This window comes from Elgaria multicarinata, chromosome 3, assembly GCF_023053635.1.
Source record: "Elgaria multicarinata webbii isolate HBS135686 ecotype San Diego chromosome 3, rElgMul1.1.pri, whole genome shotgun sequence".
In the NCBI taxonomy this organism is placed as follows: domain Eukaryota; kingdom Metazoa; phylum Chordata; class Lepidosauria; order Squamata; family Anguidae; genus Elgaria; species Elgaria multicarinata.
The window spans coordinates 168,318,513-168,337,961 of NC_086173.1; the positions used below are offsets into that span (position 1 = coordinate 168,318,513).

The window sequence follows — 19,449 nt, forward strand, 5'->3', positions numbered from 1 at the left end:
GGAGAAATGACCACTTATTCCTACTGTCTGCTTTCTGTCCTTTAACGAGTTACTGACCTCTCCCCTTATTCCATGACTGCCAAGTTTGCTCAGGACTTTTGTCAAAGGCCTTTTGAGGGGACAATTTCACCAACTTTCTCCAGGAGGAGGAGAAATTCTCCAACTCTTTCCCATAGGTGGGCGTCACCATTGGCAAGAGTCATAGAATCATAGAATAGCAGAGTTGGAAGGGGCCTACAAGGCCATCGAGTCCAACCCCCTGCTCAATGCAGGAATCCACCCTAAAGTCGTAGAAGAGCTTCTTTCTTTTTCCCCCCTGAAAGGCTTTGGGGTGTGTTGTTTTCACACTGCCGCTGCAAGTGGCAACAGCATCAACTCTGTTGGCAGTCATTTTGCATCCTCCACAATGCCCCAAATACCTAGCGCCAGTCCACAGCATTGAGGGGAGGGAATACAGCCACACACAAAAGGTTTAATAAAACGTGGAGAAAATTCTGCAAACTGTCCTTTTATTTCTTGGGAGTAAGAAAAGAGAAATCTCTGGGAGTTTTGTGAGAAACATGTATTTGATAAATTTTGGCTCCGCTCTATTGTTATTTTTAACATTATTAGTATTATTGCTATAGTACCCTTAGCCAAAGCTCTCTGGACAATTTACAGGGTTTATCACCTTTTTGAGGGTCTTCCAAAGGGTGCATTTCTGAGGGGTGACATGGCCTGTCTCTCACGCAGGTGCTGGCAACGCTGCTCCTTCCCTGAAAGCCCTGTAACAGGTGTGAGGAGTCAGGGCCATGTTGCACTCAGCTCCAGGGAAAGAGTGGAGGTAATGTTGAGCCAAATCCATCCTCCGATTTCCTGAAAGTTTCCTTCCAGCACGAAAGAGGCTTCCGTTTTCCTGCCTCATTCTCAGGGCATTTTATAGTTCACTTTGTATGTGTCAGTGATGTTTTTGGCCTGACCTCATCACTGGGAGGCGGCTGAGGGCACTGTCTGCATTCTTCTTCCTGTTACACATCTCACCATTGCTCTACAGTCTCCCAGCAGAAACTCTGGGAGGGAGCTTATGCTGTCGACACTGGCTGGCAGCAGCTGTCCCGCGTTTCAGGGAGAATTTTTTCTTTTCTCAGCCTTACCTGGAGATGCTGAGGATCTAACCTGGGACCTTCTGCATGCAAGGCAGATGCTCTACCCACTGAGCTACGGTTCCTCTGCCACTCTTTCCCTTCGCCCCAACCCTGTCTGTCTCTCCATCCTTTCAAGACTGGATGGACCAGCCTGGCCCTTCTTATAGAATCATAGAATAGCAGAGTTGGAAGGGGCCTACAAGGCCATCGAGTCCAACCCCCTGCTCAATGCAGGAATCCACCCTAAAGCATCCCTGACTGGTGGTTGTCCAGCTGCCTCTTGAAGGCCTCTAGTGTGGGAGAGTCCACAACCTCCCTAGGTAACTGATTCCATTGTTGTACTGCTCTAACAGTCAGGAAGTTTTTCCTGATGTCCAGCTGGAATCTGGCTTCCTTTAACTTGAGCCCATTATTCCGTGTCCTGCACACTGGGAGGATCGAGATGAGATCCTGGCCCTCTGTGTGGCAACCTTTCAAGTATTTGAAGAGTGCTAAAATGTCTCCCCTCCATCTTCTCTTCTCCAGGCTAAACATGCCCAGTTCTTTCAGTCTCTCTTCATAGGGCTTTGTTTCCAGACCCCTGATCATCCTGGTTGCCTTCCTCTGAACACGCGCCAGCTTGTCTGCATCCTTCTTGAATTGTGGAGCCCAGAACTGGACGCAATACTGTAGATGCTAACCAGGGCCGAATAGAGAGGAACCAGTACCTCACTCGATTTGGAAGCTATACTTCTATTAATGCAGCCCCAAATAGCATTTGCCTTTCTTGCAGCCATATCACACTGTTGGCTCATATTCAGCTTGTGATCTACAACAATTCCAAGATCGTTCTCATTTGTGGTATTGCTGAGCCAAGTATCCCCCACCTTGTAACTGCCTTTGGTTTCTATTTCCTAAAAGTAGAACTTGGCATTTATCCCTATTAAATTTCATCCTGTTGTTTTCAGCCCAGCAGCACTCCAGCCTGTCAAGATCACTTTGAAGTTTGTTTCTGTCTTCCGGGGTATTAGCTATCCCACCCAATTTGGTGTCATCTGCAAATTTGATAAGCGTTCCCTGCACCTCCTCGTCCAAAGCATTAATAAAAATGTTGAAGAGCACTGGGCCCAGGACTGAGCCCTGCGGTACTTACTGCGGTTCTTACTGAGTCCGGTGAGGGGTCTATCTGGCCCAACACTGACTGGCAACAATGTCTCTCCAGGGTTTCAGCCAGGATTTCCCTCCCCCCCCCCCCCCGCCCTACCTGGAGATGCTGAGGATCAAACCTGGGGCCTTCTGCATGCAAGGCAGGTGCTCTAACCACTGAGCTACGCCTCCTCCCTACGGCTTCTCCATCTCCCCCTCCCCCCAGCTCACTGCCCTGTCTGTGGCAGGATCTGCACTACTGCTTATAACAGTTTATGATGGTTGTGACAACTGTTCAGGCCCAGGACCCATTACATATGCAGTTTTCATACCTAGCTACCTAGCACTAAGCCTTTATACAGCAGGTGCTCTAACCACTGAGCTGCATCTCCGCAAGGCTCCTGCGACTCTTTCCTTTCGCCCCCACCCAGCTCACTTGCCCTGCCTGTCTCTCCATCCTTTCAAGACCCTCTCAAAGTGGGTTTTCCAAATGCCAACAGCACCCAGTGGGTGCCATCCCTGCTCTGATGGATTTTGGTTATTTGCAGGCTCAGTGGTGATTGATTATATTTCTTATCTGGCCAATAACTATTGCTCAGGGATGCTTTAGGGCAGTGGTTCTCAACCTGGGGCACTCCAGATGTGTTGGACTGCATCTCCCAGAATGCCCCAGCCAGCAGAGCTGGCTGGGGCATTCTGGGAGTTGTAGTCCAACACATCTGGAGCGCCCCAGGTTGAGAAAGGCTGCTTTAGGGTAACCATCTGTCAGGGTGAACTACCCAGAGAGCTCCAGCTATTGGGCGGTATAGAAATGTAATAAATAAATAAATAAATAAATAAATAAATAAATAAATAAATAAATAAATAAGGGTTGCTTTAGGGTGGATTCCTGCATTGAGCTATTCCAACTCTGCTATTCTATGATTCTCTGGGGAGGAAGAAGCGTTTGGAGGAATCTCTGCGGCTCTTTGGTCTTGCCTCCATCTAAGAGTTAAAGCGGAGGAGTGGGCTGGGTCCTAGAGAGGCCGGTGAAGAGCAAAGGCAGGATGAGGCCCCTCCCTTCCTGCCCCACACTTCCGCCTACCCCCCCCCCCCCCCATGGCAATGAGCCTCGGATTCTCCCCCTGCCCCAAATGCGCTCAGTTCCTCCCCCGCCCCTTGGGAAAGCAGCCTGGGAGGTTTGCATCGCGTCCGCTGGCTGCAGCCTCTTTTCCCCTGCAGAGGAGCAGGTGGGTGCAAGATGCAAGGGGGGTCCCGGGGGGGGTGGAGGGGAGGGAAATGGGGTGAAAGAGCTGTTGGGTTATTGTGCCAGAACTTTTCTCTCTCTGGAACTCTGTTTGTGCTCAGAAACAAACACACATCACGCAGGTCTTACACAGCAGAGCTGGTTTATTTCCTTCAGGCTTCTGTGCAGTTCAATTCAGATCAGTTCAGATCAGCACACTGAGGCATACACAGAGAGCAGTGATTATAGAGCAGTGATCAGTAAGCAGTGATCAGTTCCATTTTACACAAGTGAGAAACTATATACAGATCTACACAATTCTTATCTACATTACATACAGCTGTGATGAGGCTAACTTAGAATCTTGGCAAGGTTCCCAGAACAGCCTCTATCTCAAGGTAATTGCCCACAGATATACTTTCTCTGTTTAACCCTGAGATAGCCATACACACACAATTTTAATGACTAAGCAAGTATTTCTTTTCATATACTTAACAGTCCTCCTCTTGCGCATGTTGTTTAAATTGTGTTACAATCTGAGACCTAGCTTTAAAGCATCTCTTTGTGTTTTACCATTGAACGTTCCACCTGTCCTTTCTCATTTTGTTTTACTTTGAATACCCATTTACAGGTAATGGCTTTACGACCTTCAGGTAAAGGTACTAGCTCCCACGTTTCATTTTTTTTCATTGCTCTGATTTCCTCTGACATTGCTTCATGCCAGCCCTGAGCTTCTGTAGGTTCCATTTCCTGAATTTCCTCAAATGAAGTAGGTTCATAGGCTATTAGTAAAGCTCTATGAGAAACCTGTTTGCTTTGGTATTCATCTGAGTAACGAATTGGAGCTTTGCGTTCCCTTTCTGATCGTCTTGGCATAGTTACAGGCATAGTTTCCTCCTCTACAGTTTCTTCCCCCTCCCTCTCTTGCTGAGATTGTTCAGGAATTTCTTCTGTTTCTACAGCTTTCTGTTCTACAGGCAAACTTACATACTGTTTTGTTTCCTGCATTTGTTCATGAAAAACTACATCTCTGCTCACAATTACACTTTTGTGATATGGAGACCACAAACGATAGCCTTTTGTTTGTGTATCATATCCCAACAGTTTACATTCCAAACCTCTTTGAGCTAGTTTTCCTGGTCTGTTTTCTTTCTGAATATGAGCAAAACATTTACTCCCAAAAACCCTTATATGTGACACTCTAGGTTTTCTTTTGTAAAACATTTCATATGGAGTTTTTTCATGTACAGAGTGGTAAAGCCTGTTTAACAAATAATTTGAGGTGGACAAAGCTTCTGCCCAGAACAGATTAGACAATCCTGACTCTTTCAATAGAGCTCTTAACATGTTCTGCAAGGTTCTGTTTTTCCTTTCTGCAACTCCATTTTGAAATGGTGAATATGGAGCAGTAAGGTCATGTTGTATACCCTCATCACTGAGGAATTTTTTAAATTGGTTGCTAAGAAATTCACCTCCCCGGTCCGTTCTTAGATTAGCTATAGGTTCTTTAAATCTATTTTTACTCCACTTAACAAACGCTTTGAACTTTCCAAAAGTTTCACTCTTCTGTTTTAACACATACACAAATCCAAATCTACTGTAATCATCAACAATAGACAAGAAAAATCTGTTTCCTCCTTGACTTGTCTCAAAAGGACCTGCAAGATCTGCATGAATTAATTCAAAAATTCTTTTTGTTGTTCTCTCACTATGTTTTGGAATGTTTGACTTATGACACTTGGTTTCACTGCATACATTACATTCTACATAGTTAGAACATGGTTTGATTTTCACCCCTTCACACAATTCTGGAATCTTAGAAATTATTTCATAGTTAGCATGACCAAACCTTTTATGAGTTAAATGGATACACTCTTGGTGTGGTTTGCAATTGGCTATTGTTTTTGTTGTGACTTTGCTGGCTACAACTTCATTTTCTGTACAAGTATTAATCACATACAAAGATTCTTTCATTATTCCCTGCACACACACCTTGTTTCCCTGTTTTATAGTACAATTTTCTTCAGTAAAACAAACCTCATACCCCATTTCTGTTAACTGAAACACACTTAGAAGGTTTGTTTCTAATTCTGGTACATATAAAACACTTTGTAGTTCAACTCCCAGACAATCAAAATATACATTACCCACACCACATATCTGGATTTTTGTTCCATTTGCAAGGGTAACACACTTTTGCTTTGAAGTAGAAGTTTCCAAGGTTACAAATGAAAGTTTGTCTTTTGTCATACTTATTGAAGCCCCAGAGTCCAAAAACCAAGGATTCATTGTCTCTTTGACTCTTGCTAGAAGACACTTCTTTGTTGATTCAGCTTCATTCATTTTGTTTTCTTCTCTCCACTTTGCTGTCAACAGCTTCTTCTTCTTCTTGTTGCAATCCCGCCTTAAGTGTCCTGTGGAACCACAGTTAAAGCATTTCCTTGCCTTTAATGCAGCCACCACATCAGAAGATTTATGGCTTTGTTGAAATTCAGCCACAGGATGTTTAAAGCTCTGTTGTTTTGAAGCTTGTCTTCTTTCATAGGTTTCCAGTAGTTTTCCAGCTACATACTCGAGGGTTAAATTTTTCTCCTCTTGACTTTCCATCATGGTGACAACCGCGTCGTACGATGAATCAAGACTTGACAAAATCACATAGACTTGGTGTATAGTTGTAAACTCCATCCCTCGTGCCCTGAGTTGATTGAAGATTTCTCTCATGCTTTTCAAATGGTTTGACATAGACTCCCCTGGTTTCAGCTTCATTCCATACAGCTTCCGGGTTAGAATTATTTTACTGCCCGCTGTTTCTCTTTGATATACAGCTTGTAGCGCATTCCAGCACTCTTTTGATGTATTCAAAAACTGAATGAAGGAAATTTGAGAGTCTTCCACAGCTAATGCAATAACTGCCATTGCTTTTGCATCGTCCTTAAACCATTTAGCATTCTGTGGATCTGCTCTATCTGGTGGATCCTCTGTGACTACATACCACAGTTCAGCCTGAATCAGATACATTTGCATTTTGTAAGACCATAATGCATAGTTAGAGTCATTCAGCTTTTCCAACAATTGATGCAAACCAGACATATTAGCTCCTGCCATTCCCTCTGCTTTAGGAATTGGTATCTCACCGTCCTCCTGCTCAGAGTCCTCCTCAGAGTCAGCCGACTGAGATTTTTCCTCACTTTGCAGCACTGGCTTTAGCTTGATGTCTTCCTTCATCAACAGTTTTCTGTTTTAGCAGACTCCTGGTTCTGATACTGCACCGTTCCCATCAAGTTCTGGTTCTTCTGCCTGGATTACGCTGGCGTAGGCTGGTCTAGGCTAGACTGGGCCCATAACCATTGTTGGGTTATTGTGCCAGAACTTTTCTCTCTCTGGAACTCTGTTTGTGCTCAGAAACAAACACACATCACGCAGGTCTTACACAGCAGAGCTGGTTTATTTCCTTCAGGCTTCTGTGCAGTTCAATTCAGATCAGTTCAGATCAGCACACTGAGGCATACACAGAGAGCAGTGATTATAGAGCAGTGATCAGTAAGCAGTGATCAGTTCCATTTTACACAAGTGAGAAACTATATACAGATCTACACAATTCTTATCTACATTACATACAGCTGTGATGAGGCTAACTTAGAATCTTGGCAAGGTTCCCAGAACAGCCTCTATCTCAAGGTAATTGCCCACAGATATACTTTCTCTGTTTAACCCTGAGATAGCCATACACACACAATTTTAATGACTAAGCAAGTATTTCTTTTCATATACTTAACAAGAGCCCCCCCAGGGTAGGAGCACAGCAGGGGAGGGAGCCAAGGGCAGGGAGACAGGTTTGGGGCAGGGGGTGAGTGGGAAGAGATAGACAGAGCCCCCTGCCCGCCCCCCCAGGGGCTGACCCACTTGGGGTCCCCCTAGAAGACCCCAGCCTTGCACCTTCTTCCCTCCCCATAATTAGGGAATCCCGGAAGGGAGGGCTGGAGAAAGGGGGAGGGTCTGGGAGGGAGACAAGAGGAAAGATCCTGGGTAGGGAGGAGGAATATCCTATCAGTTAGGGAAAAGGCTGTTCTGGTGCTATCTCTGCATTGCATTTTGTTTTGATCCTTCTCCCTGTTTTAAACTGAGCGAATAAGTACCAGAGGACGTATTTCCCCCCTTCAATTTACTCACAAGGCCTTTGATATAAACCTCAGGTGCTTTTATTAGAACCTACTGAAACAAAGGATAGTATTTGCCCATAGGCAAACCATGCATGTCTATGGGGAAACAAGGGAATGTAAACACCCACAGGGAAACATAGGATGTTATCTCCCCATAGGGAATCCACACCTGCCCATAGGGAAACATAGGACGTTATCTCCCCATAGGGAATCCACACCTGGCCATAGGGAAACATAGGACGTTATCTCCCCATAGGGAATCCACACCTGCCCATAGGGAAACATAGGACGTTATCTTCCCATAGGGAATCCACACCTGGCCATAGGGAAACATAGGACGTTATCTCCCCATAGGGAATCCACACCTGCCCATAGGAAAACATAGGACGTTATCTCCCCATAGGGAATCCACACCTGGCCATAGGGAAACATAGGACGTTATCTCCCCATAGGGAATCCACACCTGCCCATAGGAAAACATAGGACGTTATCTCCCCATAGGGAATCCACACCTGGCCATAGGGAAACATAGGACGTTATCTCCCCATAGGGAATCCACACCTGCCCATAGGGAAACATAGGACGTTATCTCCCCATAGGGAATCCACACCTGGCCATAGGGAAACATAGGACGTTATCTCCCCATAGGGATTCCACACTTGCCCGTAAGGAAACAAGCTGAATATGAGCCTACAGTGTGATGTGGCTGCAAGAAAGGCAAATGCTATTTTGGGCTGCATTAATAGAAGTATAGCTTCCAAATCGCGTGAGGTCCTGGTTCCTCTCTATTCGGCCCTGATTAGGCCTCATCTAGAGTATTGCGTCCAGGTCTGGGCTCCACAATTCAAGAAGGACGCAGACAAGCTGGAGTGTGTTCAGAGGAGGGCAACCAGGATGATCAGGGGCCTGGAAACCAAGCCCTATGAAGAGAGACTGAAACAACTGGGCATGTTTAGCCTGGAGAAGAGAAGATGGAGGGGAGACATGATAGCACTCTTCAAATACTTAAAAGGTTGTCACACAGAGGAGGGCCAGGATCTCGTCTCGATCCTCCCAGAGTGCAGGACACGGAATAACGGGCTCAAGTTAAAGGAAGCCAGATTCTGGCTGGACACCAGGAAAAACTTCCTGACTGTTAGAGCAGTATGATAATGGAATCAGTGACCTAGGGAAGTTGTGGGCTCTCCCACACTAGAGGCCTTCAAGAGGCAGCTGGACAACCATCTGTCAGGGATGCCTTAGGGTGGATTCCTGCATTGAGCAGGGGGTTGGACTCGATGGCCTTGTAGGCCCCTTCCAACTCTGCTATTCTATGATTCTATCTCCCCATAGGGAATCCACTCCTGCCCATAGGGAAACGTAGGACATTATCTCTCCATAGGGAAACCACTCCTGCCCATAGGGAAACATAGGACATTATCTCCCCATAGGGAAACCACTCCTGCCCACAGGGAAACAGGCCTCTGCAGCCTTGGCAAGGAAACATTTGTCATAGAAAAAACTCTTTGCCTATTTGGGATTAAATATAGCCGGTTCAGCCGCTTCTAGACATCTGCTGAAGACTTTTCTTGTTCTTGCAGGCTTATTTTGCTAAACTACGTTCATCTATGTTGTTTCTGTTATATTTTTATTTTATGTCTCTATTTTATTTTTATTTCATTATTTGCTCTTCTTGGTTTGGTTTGCAATGCGTCTATTCGTTTTATTTCTGCTCTACAACACTTTATTTATGATTTAGCAGGATATAAGTATTTTTATTTTTTATTTTTTTAATTCTTTATACTATTTTAACAGCATTTAACAACGTTAAGTTTGTTTTTAATGGACCCCACAATTGTTGTTTTTAAATGGATACTGTTGTTTTTATACTGTTTTTATGTGTGTGTGTGTGTTTTTAAATTGTATACTTTTAATGTTTACTATTTTTAAATGTTGTAAACCGCCCAGAGAGCTTCGGCTGTGGGGCGGTATATAAATGTAATTAAATAAATAAATAAATAAATAAATTTTCTATATTTTAATTTTTTTAATCACTCGTAAGCTGCTTAAAGATATCTCTTTTAAGATATAGTCAGCTGACAATAAATTAAATAAACACTTAACAAAAGAAGTGAACATGAGATGTCTGTGTAGGAGCATACAGAGACATGTCATGTTCTTTTGTTAAGTGTTTAACGGTATTCAGTTTATGCAGTTGGGTGCTCTTTGGGCTCTGTTCTTATTCGTATTTTTCCAACTGCAGCCCATTTTTTTGTTTTTGTAATAAATAAATACATAAATGGCAATCCTAGGTTATGCCCTTAAGACAATTCAGGTCATACCCTCTCTCCCATTGGGACAGAATCAGAATCTCATTTTCAACCACAAAACTGGTTCCTGTGGGACAGGAGTTGTGGAGACCCATTGGAGACACGTGCTGGGTATTAAGTTGGCCACAGCTGTGTCTAATCCATGCAGCTCCTCCATTTTAATTCCTACAGGACAGTCCTTGACTGAAGAGAGAAATTGGCAGCCAAGGAAGGAAAACTTTTGAGTCCCAGTGGGAGCGGAGATGGAGAAGAAAATAAAGATGGAAGAGCAAAACTTTGCTCTCCCTGAAGCAGGAAACATCTCCTGCAACATCAAGGAAGAGGACAGTGCAGAGCTCTGGGAAAGAAGAGTGCAGGAGAACAAGCCTGGGAGAAATACCTGCTCAGATACTGAGCACCAGCGCTTCAGGGACTTCTGCTACCAGGAGGCCGAGGGCCCCCGAGAGGTTTGCAGCCGACTCCACCACCTTTGCCGCCAGTGGCTGAAGCCAGAAAGGAACACAAAAGCTCAGATGATGGATCTGGTGGTCCTGGAGCAGTTCCTGGCTGTCCTGCCCTTGGAGATGGAGAGCTGGGTTAGAGAATGTGGAGCGGAGACCAGTTCCCAGGCGGTGGACCTGGCAGAAGGCTTCCTCCTGAGTCAGGCAGAGGACAAAGAGCAGGTGAGAGCATTTCATCCTGATGACTCAAAGGGACTGTGTCCTTAATACTTACCTGAACTTGGTTTTGCAGGTCCTCTAAGGAAGTGACACCCCGATTTCAAATGCCCCTCCCCCCAAGAATAGATGTTCTTAGGGTCCAGAGCAAGCCCTCTTTGGAGGATAGTTAAAATATGCAATTCCCTACCACAGGATGTAGTAATGGCCACGAATTTGGATGTATTTAAAAGGAGGTTAGACAGATTCCTGGAGGAGAGGGCTATAAATGGCTACTAGTTTGGATGGCTATACCAGGCCTCCAGAATCAGAAGCAGTATGTCTATGTACACCAGTTGCTGAGGAACATGGGCAGGAGGGTGCTGTTGCTCTCATGGGCTGTTTGTGGGTTTCCCCTTGACAGCTGGTTGGCCACAGTTGGAAGAGAATTTTGGACTGGTCCAGCATGGCTTTTCTTATGTTTCTTATGATCACCGGAGAAATGAATGGGTTTGTGAAGTTAAGAACATAAGAAGAGCCCTGCTGGATCAGACCAAGGGTCCATCTAGTCCGGTACTCTGTTCACACAGTGGGCAACCAGCCATTGGTCATAGATTAACAAGGCAGGACATGGTGCAAAAGCACCCTCCCACCCATGTTCCCCAGCAACTGGTGCACACAGGCTTATTGCCTTGAATACTGGAGGTAGCACACAACCATCAGGGCTAGTAGCCATGGATAGCCTTCGCCTCCAGGAATTTATCCAACTCCCTTTTAAAGCCATCCAAATTGGTGGCCATCACTACATCTTGGGGTAGTAAGTCCCATAATATAACTCTGCGCTGTGTGAAGAAGTCCTTCCTTTTTTTTGTCCCGGATCACCCACCAGTCAGCTTAATAGGATGACCCCGTTGGGTTCTAGTATTTTGAGAGAGGGAGAAAAATGTCTCCCTATCCACATTCTCCATACCATGCATAATTTTGTACACCTCTATCCTGTCTCCCCTTAGCCTCCCTTTTTCCAAGCTAACCAATCCCAGTTGACATAACTAGGGAATTTCTGGGGAAGGAGGGGCTCCTGCTTCTGGCAGTGGTAGAGTCCTCCCAGAGGACAGGAGTAGCATTTGTAGACACCAGACTGCTGTGTTTACAGCGGAAGATGCTGGATAGCAGGGAATGTCTGGGAGGTTCTGTCTTTCCTCTGGGTTGAGTTTTGGAGGGTGTTCAAGTGCTTTGCTTGTGCCAGACTTGAACTCTTAACCCCAAATTACACATCCTCGTGTGTTCCACTGATAAAGACACAACTTAGAGTGCTGTGTGGCTTGGATAGTAGATCAACTTTAGAAGGAGCCCTGAAATGCAAACTGATTGGGAAACGCTGCCCTTGGCCTTGACCTGACCCATTTCTCTCCTTCCCTAATTCCTCTTCACTCTCTGGAATCCCCCCTCCTGTTCCAGGTGCAGGGGATGTCAGCCAAAGCATGCGCAGATTTCTCTGAGGCAGAGAAGGCTCCATCAGGCACCACGCAGAGGCCGCTGTTCAGGTGGATCTTGCGGGAGGGTGACGGAGGACCCACCTCACTGGGTAAGGATTAGGGGGATGTATTTCATCATGGTCTCCCTCTCTCAATTATGCCTGAGGTGCATGAGCTGCTTCTATGTTCTTCTTGAGCCTGATTTTCTTTGGTGGGAGAAGATTCTTTTTCTCTAGATGCTCAAAAAGGGAATGTTGTTTCGTAATATGGACAAATGTTGAATCTAGTAAAACAATGATAATAGAAATGCTTAAGAATGATAACTTAAATTCCCACCTTCTTTGCCTTCCTTACAGGGAGCGGAAAACCCCACAGAGAAACTGAACTGATACTGTGGGATCCTTCAAGGCTTCCTTCGCTTTGTGGTCAAGTGGAAGCGGTTTCTGCGCAGCCTGGGCAGGTAGGGGAGTCCTGGGTTTCTCTGTCCCCTGCACATCTCTTTGGTCCTGGAAGAACCTGTTCCCTTTCCCTTTGCTCCGCGCCAAGAGGGCTGCTAGGAAGGTCTTGAATGTCACTCCATGAAGCTCTGGATCCTGCAGGAAATTCTCACCTTTACATGTATTGCTACATAATGTGTGAGGAGAAAGAAAGAAAAGCTTAAGACTTTCTAATAGACAAGAACAGGTTCATAGAATCATAGAATAGCAGAGTTGGAAGGGGCCTACAAGGCCATCGAGTCCAACCCCCTGCTCAATGCAGGAATCCACCTTAAAGCATCCCTGACAGATGGTTGTCCAGCTGCCTCTTGAAGGCCTCTAGTGTGGGAGAGCCCACAACCTCCCTAGGTCACTGGTTCCATTGTCGTACTGCTCTAACAGTCAGGAAGTTTTTCCTGATGTCCAGCTGGAATCTGGCTTCCTTTAACTTGAGCCTGTTATTCCGTGTCCTGCACTCTGGGAGGATCGAGAAGAGATCCTGGCCCTCCTCTGTGTGACGACCTTTTAAGTATTTGAAGAGTGCTATCATGTCTCTCCTCAATCTTCTCTTCTCCAGGCTAAACATGCCCAGTTCTTTCAGTCTCTCTTCATGTATTGCTACATAATGTGTAAGAAAAACCACGATTCTTCTTCTTTTCTCAGTGTCCGGTGACCTTTGAGGAGGTGTCTGTTTATTTCTCAGAGGAGGAGTGGGCTCTGCTGGATCCAGGCCAGAGGATTCTGCACAAGGAAGTCATGGAGGAGAATCGTGGGATCCTGGCCTCTCTGGGTAAGGAACGGGACCCCTCTGCGTAAGGCTTAGCTTGGCAGTCACCCATATGTGTGATGCAGAGAGACCACCAAGAAGAAGAGCGGATTGCTTACCTGTAGCCATGGTTCTTCGAGTGGTCATCCGTGCCATCCCATAACCCTCCCACCATCCCTTCTGCGGTGTCACTATTGTTGGATTGAAGGCCGAGAGGATACTGCCCCTTCGGTCATGAGACTGGTCGAGTGGAGGTCTCAAGGAACTGAGGGGGAAGGTGGGAACCGCTGGGACAAGCGCACTGAAGGCGTGGGAGAGAGTTCCCGCCAAAACCTTTCCTCAGCTTTAGAAACTTCTACGCAGGCTCTATGGAGGCGCAGAGCCCGTCTGTGTGACTGCTCAGATGACCACTCAAAGAACCACAGTTACAGGTAAGCAACCAGCTCCTACTGGACCAAATTCAAAGTTGTTGCCAGTATATTAAGCCCCCAAACAACTTGGGACCTGAATAGCTGAGAACTTGCCTTCTTCCCTCTAGACCCTTTCAGTGCTTGGGGGATCTGGTGATGTTGTGCCACATTCTTTTGAGGTTTGCTTCATGGTTTTTTAGTGTGGTTGTGCCCACGGTGTGGACACAGAATAATAGGATAGCTGAGTTGGAAGGGTCCTATAAGACAATCAAGGAATCCACCTCAAAGCATCCCTGACAGATGGTTGTCCAGCTGCCTCTTGAAGGCCTCTAGTGTGGGAGAGTCCACAACCTCCCTAGGTAACTGGTTCCATTGTTGTACTGCTCTAACAGATAAGTTTTTCCTGATGTCCAGCTGGGACCTGGCTTCCTGTAACTTCAGTCCGTTATTCTGTGTCCTGCACTCTGGGATAATCGAGAAGACATCCTGGTCCTCCTCTGTGTGACAACCTTTCAAGTATTTGAAGAGTGCTCTCATGTCTCCCCTCAGCCTTCTCGTCTCCAGGCTAAACATGCCCAGTTGTTTCAGTCTCTCCTCACAGGGCTTTGTTTCCAGACCCCTGATCATCCTCGTTGTCCTCCTCTGACAACAGCTTTTCTTCATCCTTCTTGAAGTCTGGTGCCCCATCACTACTACATCACACTTCCTTGGGACACTGGCCGTTTACTTTTCAAAAGTTTCATCTTCGTCTTCTCCTTACCTGGGTGGTTGGTAACAACTATCATGTTCCTTTTATTCCTTGACCCATTTATTATAATCCTGATGGTCATCCCAGGCTCGTCCTCCTGTATTTCTGTGCAGGGATAGGTATTTTTTAACATATAGTGCAACTCCGCCTCCCTTTCTATTTCTTCTGCTCTTTTTGAACGAGTTACATTCTTCAATTGCTATATTCCAGTCATGGGAGTCATCCCACCAAGTTTCAGTCATACCTATCAAGTCGTATTTGCCTTCATGTAATAAGAGTTCAAGTTCGTTCTTTGGGAATTTGTATTTAGACATCGAAGACCATGTGTTTTATAGTCTGGCTTTCTTCCTACATTGTTGCGGACACTATTTTGGGGCACTACTGGAGCTGTTCTCTGTACTGTGGTGCCTTGGCCTTCATCCCTTGTTGCCTCGAGGTTTACGTCTCCCGCCCCCGTAAGATTCAGTTTAAAGCCCCTCCTGATCAAGTTCTTCATGCTATGGCCGAACACATTCTTTCCAGCCCTTGTGAGGTGCAACCCATCCCTTGCCAGCAGTCCATCCTCCAAGTAGTGTAGCCCATGATTCCAGAATGCAAATTATTATTATTTATTTATTTATTTATTTATTTATATAGCACCATCAATGTACATGGTGCTGTACAGACTAAAACAGTAAATAGCAAGACCCTGCCGCATAGGCTTACATTCTAATAAAATCATAATAAAACAATAAGGAGGGGAAGAGAATGCAAACAGGCACAGGGTAGGGTAAGCAGGCACAGGGTAGGGTAAACAGGCACAGGGTAGGGTAAACAGGCACTGGGTAGGGTAAGCAGGCACAGGGTAGGGTAAACAGGCACTGGGTGGGGTAAAACTAACAGTATAAAGTCAGAACAAAATCAAGTTTTAAAAGCTTTAGGAAAAAATCATAGAAGTATAGCTTCCAAATCACGTGAGGTACTGTTTCCTCTCTATTCGGCCCTGGTTAGGTCTCATCTAGAGTATTGCGTCCAGTTCTGGGCTCCACAATTCAAGAAGGACGCAGACAAGCTGGAGCGTGTTCAGAGGAGGGCAACCAGGATGATCAGGGGTCTGGAAACAAAGCCATATGAAGAGAGACTGAAAGAACTGGGCATGTTTAGCCTGGAGAAGAGAAGATTGAGGGGAGACATGATAGCACTCTTCAAATCCTTAAAAGGTTGTCACACAGAGGAGGGCCAGGATCTCTTCTCGATCCTCCCAGAGTGCAGGACATGGAATAACGGGCTCAAGTTAAAGGAAGCCAGATTCCAGCTGGACATCAGGAAAAACTTCCTGACTGTTAGAGCAGTACGACAATGGAATCAGTTACCTAGGGAGGTTGTGGGCTCTCCCACACTAGAGGCCTTCAAGAGGCAGCTGGACAACCATCTGTCAGGGATGCTTTAGGGTGGATTCCTGCATTGAGCAGGGGGTTGGACTCGATGACCTTGTAGGCCCCTTCCAACTCTGCTATTCTATGATTCTATGACCTTCTGCCTCTTGCTCGCTGTGGCATGGGGTCCCCTGGAATCCTTCCTCTGCAGGCTGTCCTGCAGTCTCATCCTCCAGTACCTGAAAGCGGTTCCATAGTTCTATTGGTTCCTCTGGGCGGAGTGTCTTCTAGTTCTTCTCCTCCTGACTGTCGCCCTTTCCCAGGGAGATTCCTCTACTTCATTTTTCCTCACCTCATGATTCTCCACTTCTGCTCCAACTTCCTATTCTTCTCCCACCTCCTGTGCTTCTCTGTGCTTGTTGCAGTTCCACCGTCCTAAGAACTCATTGTGTTCTCTTCTTCCTTGGAGGGCGGACACTCTCCGCTCAAATACACTCACTTTTCCTTCCAGTATTGCAACCAGCTTGCATTGCTGCAAATGTATGCTGTGTTCATCTCAGACAGGAACACAAACATTCCACACACTTTGCAGGTAACCACCACTGGAGAATCCTTTCTGTCCACACTCTATTCTCTTTTTGTTATGCCCTTTCCGATTGCATTGCAATAGGCTGTGCTTTGTCCTGTCTTCCTTGAAGGTAAACAATAGAGCCCCCTAGTATAGGAATGTGCGGTTTGTGCCCTGATTTCAGAAAGATTTTTGTTTTTATTCTTTCAGGCGATTGCCGGAAGAGCAAGAAAAATGGCCTACGCCAGAGAAGGAAAAGTGAAGCTGAAGAGGAAAGGGAAAACAAATCCATTTCTTTTGAAGGGTCAGACGTCCATGAAATTCCAATACTAGAAGAACCAAACGAAAGGAACATTCACAATAGGAAGCCACAGAGGAAAAGCTCTCAGGATATAAAGACTCAGAGGATTCACCTTACCAAATGTCAACGATTTCATACGAAAGAGAAAAGATTTCAGTGCTTGGAGTGTGAGAAGCGATTCAAATTCAACTCCCACCTTAAGCGGCATCAAATGATTCACACAGGGGAGAAGCCCTATCAATGCTCAGTGTGCGGAAAGAGCTTCAGTCGGAGCTTCCATCTTAGGTGTCATCAAAGCACTCATGCAGAAGAGAGGCCCTATGAATGCCTAGAGTGCAGTAAAAGCTTTGCTCACAGCAACCAGCTTAAGCGACATCAAACAACTCACTCCAGTGAGAAGCCCTATCAATGCTCACAGTGTGGAAAGAAATTCAGTATCCGCAACAATCTTAAGTTACATCAAAGAATTCACACAGGCGAGAAGCCCTATGAATGCTTAGAGTGCGGAAAGAGCTTTGCTCACAGTCCACACCTTAAGCAACATCAAATAATTCACACTGGGGAGAAGCCCTATAAATGCCTAGAATGCGGAAAGAACTTTGCTCTCAGCACAGGCCTTAAGAAACATCAAAGAATTCACACAGGGGAGAAGCCCTATCAGTGCTCAGTGTGTGGAAAGAGCTTCAGCCGGAGCTTCCACCTTAGGTGTCATCAAAGTACTCACACAGGGGAGAAGCCCTATGAATGCTTAGAGTGCGGAAAGAGCTTTGCTCACAGGAGGCAGCTTAAGCGACATCAAACAACTCACTCCAGTGAGAAGCCCTATGAATGCTCAGAGTGTGGGAAGAGCTTCAGTCAGAGCTGCCAACTTCAGTCACATCAAAGAATTCACATGGGCAAGAAGCCCTATGAATGCTTAGAGTGCGGAAAGAGCTTTTCTCACAGCACAGGTCTTAAGCAACATCAGAGAATTCACACAGGGGAGAAGCGCTATGAATGCTTAGAATGCAGAAAGAGCTTTGCTCTCAGCGCAGGCCTTAAGAAACATCAAAGAATTCATACAGGGGAGAAGCCCTATCAGTGCTCAGAGTGTGGAAAGAGCTTCAGTCAGAGCTGCCAACTTAAGTCACATCAGAAAATTCACACAGGGGAGAAGCCCTTTGAATGTCTAGAGTGCGGAAAGAGCTTTGCTCGCAGCACAAACCTTAAGCAACATCAACTAATCCACATGGGGAGAAGCCCTATGAATGTTTAGAGTGCGGAAAGAGCTTTGCTTACAGCACAGTCCTTAAGCAACATCGAGGAATTCACACCAATGAGATGCCATAAAAGCGCTCAGCGTTTGGAAGGCAATTCAGCCACAGATTCCCTCTCATGAAAAGTTCCATTCAGGTGGGAAGTGCTACGAATGCTTTGTATGTGGAAAGCGCTTTCGTCGGAAGACACACTGTCAGGGAAATTCCTTGAGACCGAAGAAACAGATTCCAGGCAAGTCCTGATACAAAGGCTTTTCTTCAGAGTACTACAACCTCCAGCAACTCGAAGGCTTAACTCTCTGACCATCACCCCAACAAAGCAAACTTGTATTAGTTCACACTGCTTTGATGAACTCTTTCCTCCCCCCTCCCCCCTCCCTCCCTTGATTGATTACAAGTCCCAGAAATGTTCCAAAACTGAAACTATTCTACAATAAACAAAGCCTTCTCTATTACAGCTACAACCGGTGCAAGTGTTACTTGTTCTCCATAAGCGACCCAAGGGCAACTTAAAGTCCCAGTCTTGATGATACCGTAAACTGCCCTGTCAGGGGTCCCAAGGTGTTTAGACGGGGAAGACTGCGCCTTCCAGTCTATGTGATATACAACGGGTCGGGAATGCAAGGAGATGGACTCCAGGAAGAGGGGGCCAGGAATGGCCAGGGAGCAGGGTGGGATCAGGATGTGGGTGAGAAGTCAGGACAGGGCTGAGTGTGGTGTAGTGGCTAAGGTGTTGGACTGAGAGTTGGGAGATCCGGGTTCTAGTACCCACTCGGCCAGGGAAACCCACTGGGTGACTTTGGGCCAGTCACGGACTCTCAGCCCAACCCACCTAACAGGGTTGTTGTGAGGATCAAATGGAGAGGAGGAGGATTCCTTGGGTCTCTTGGAGGAAAAAAGGCAGGATATGAATGCATTAATTAATTAATTAATTAATTGCCCTGTGAAGATGTGGAAAGACATCAAGTGTGTCTTTGGGGTGTTTGTGCACATTCACTTGAGAGACAGGGATTTGTGGGGTTTTCAGATTTCTCTGTCAATGCCAAGGGCGGAGAGGGTAGCCACGATGATCAGGGGTCTGGAAACAAAGCCCTATGAAGAGAGACTGAATCAACTGGGCATGTTTAGCCTGGAGAAGAGAAGATGGAGGGGAGACATGAGAGCACTCTCCAAATACTTAAAAGGTTGTCACACAGAAGAGGGCCAGGATCTCTTCTTGATCCTCCCAGAAGGCAGGACACAGAATAAAGGGCTCAAGTTACAGGAAGCCAGATTCCAGCTGGACATAAGGAAAAACTGTTAGAGCAGTACAACAATGGAACCAGTTACCTAGGGAGGTTGTGGGCTCTCCCACACTAGAGGCCTTCAAGAGGCAGCTGGACAACCATCTGTCAGGGATGCTTTAAGGTAGATTCCTGCATTGAGCAGGGGGGTTCGACTTGATGGCCTTATAGGACCCTTCCAACTCTACTATTCTATGATTCTATGAGGGGCTGCCCCAGAGTGGGAGGTCAGT

General features: G+C 46.0%; 2 protein-coding genes and 1 pseudogene across 2 annotated transcripts in view; 2 read left to right on the forward strand and 1 right to left on the reverse strand.

Annotated features, from left to right (window-relative positions):
• Nucleotides 1-19,449, reverse strand: part of LOC134396281 (zinc finger protein 420-like) — a 918,719-nt gene that overhangs the window by 424,311 nt on the left and 474,959 nt on the right. The gene's annotated exons all lie outside the window — the stretch shown is intronic.
• LOC134396311 (zinc finger protein 345-like) overlaps nt 1-19,449 on the forward strand; it is a 190,452-nt gene that overhangs the window by 9,087 nt on the left and 161,916 nt on the right. Inside the window, exons 3-6 of the mRNA XM_063122759.1 lie at nt 10,115-10,605; nt 12,037-12,163; nt 12,410-12,513; nt 13,193-13,319. Coding sequence (XP_062978829.1) covers nt 10,186-10,605; nt 12,037-12,163; nt 12,410-12,513; nt 13,193-13,319 — 778 coding nt within the window. The 5' untranslated portion in view covers nt 10,115-10,185. The remainder of the gene's footprint in view (nt 1-10,114; nt 10,606-12,036; nt 12,164-12,409; nt 12,514-13,192; nt 13,320-19,449) is intronic.
• Nucleotides 13,690-18,328, forward strand: LOC134396401 (zinc finger protein 501-like; annotated as a pseudogene).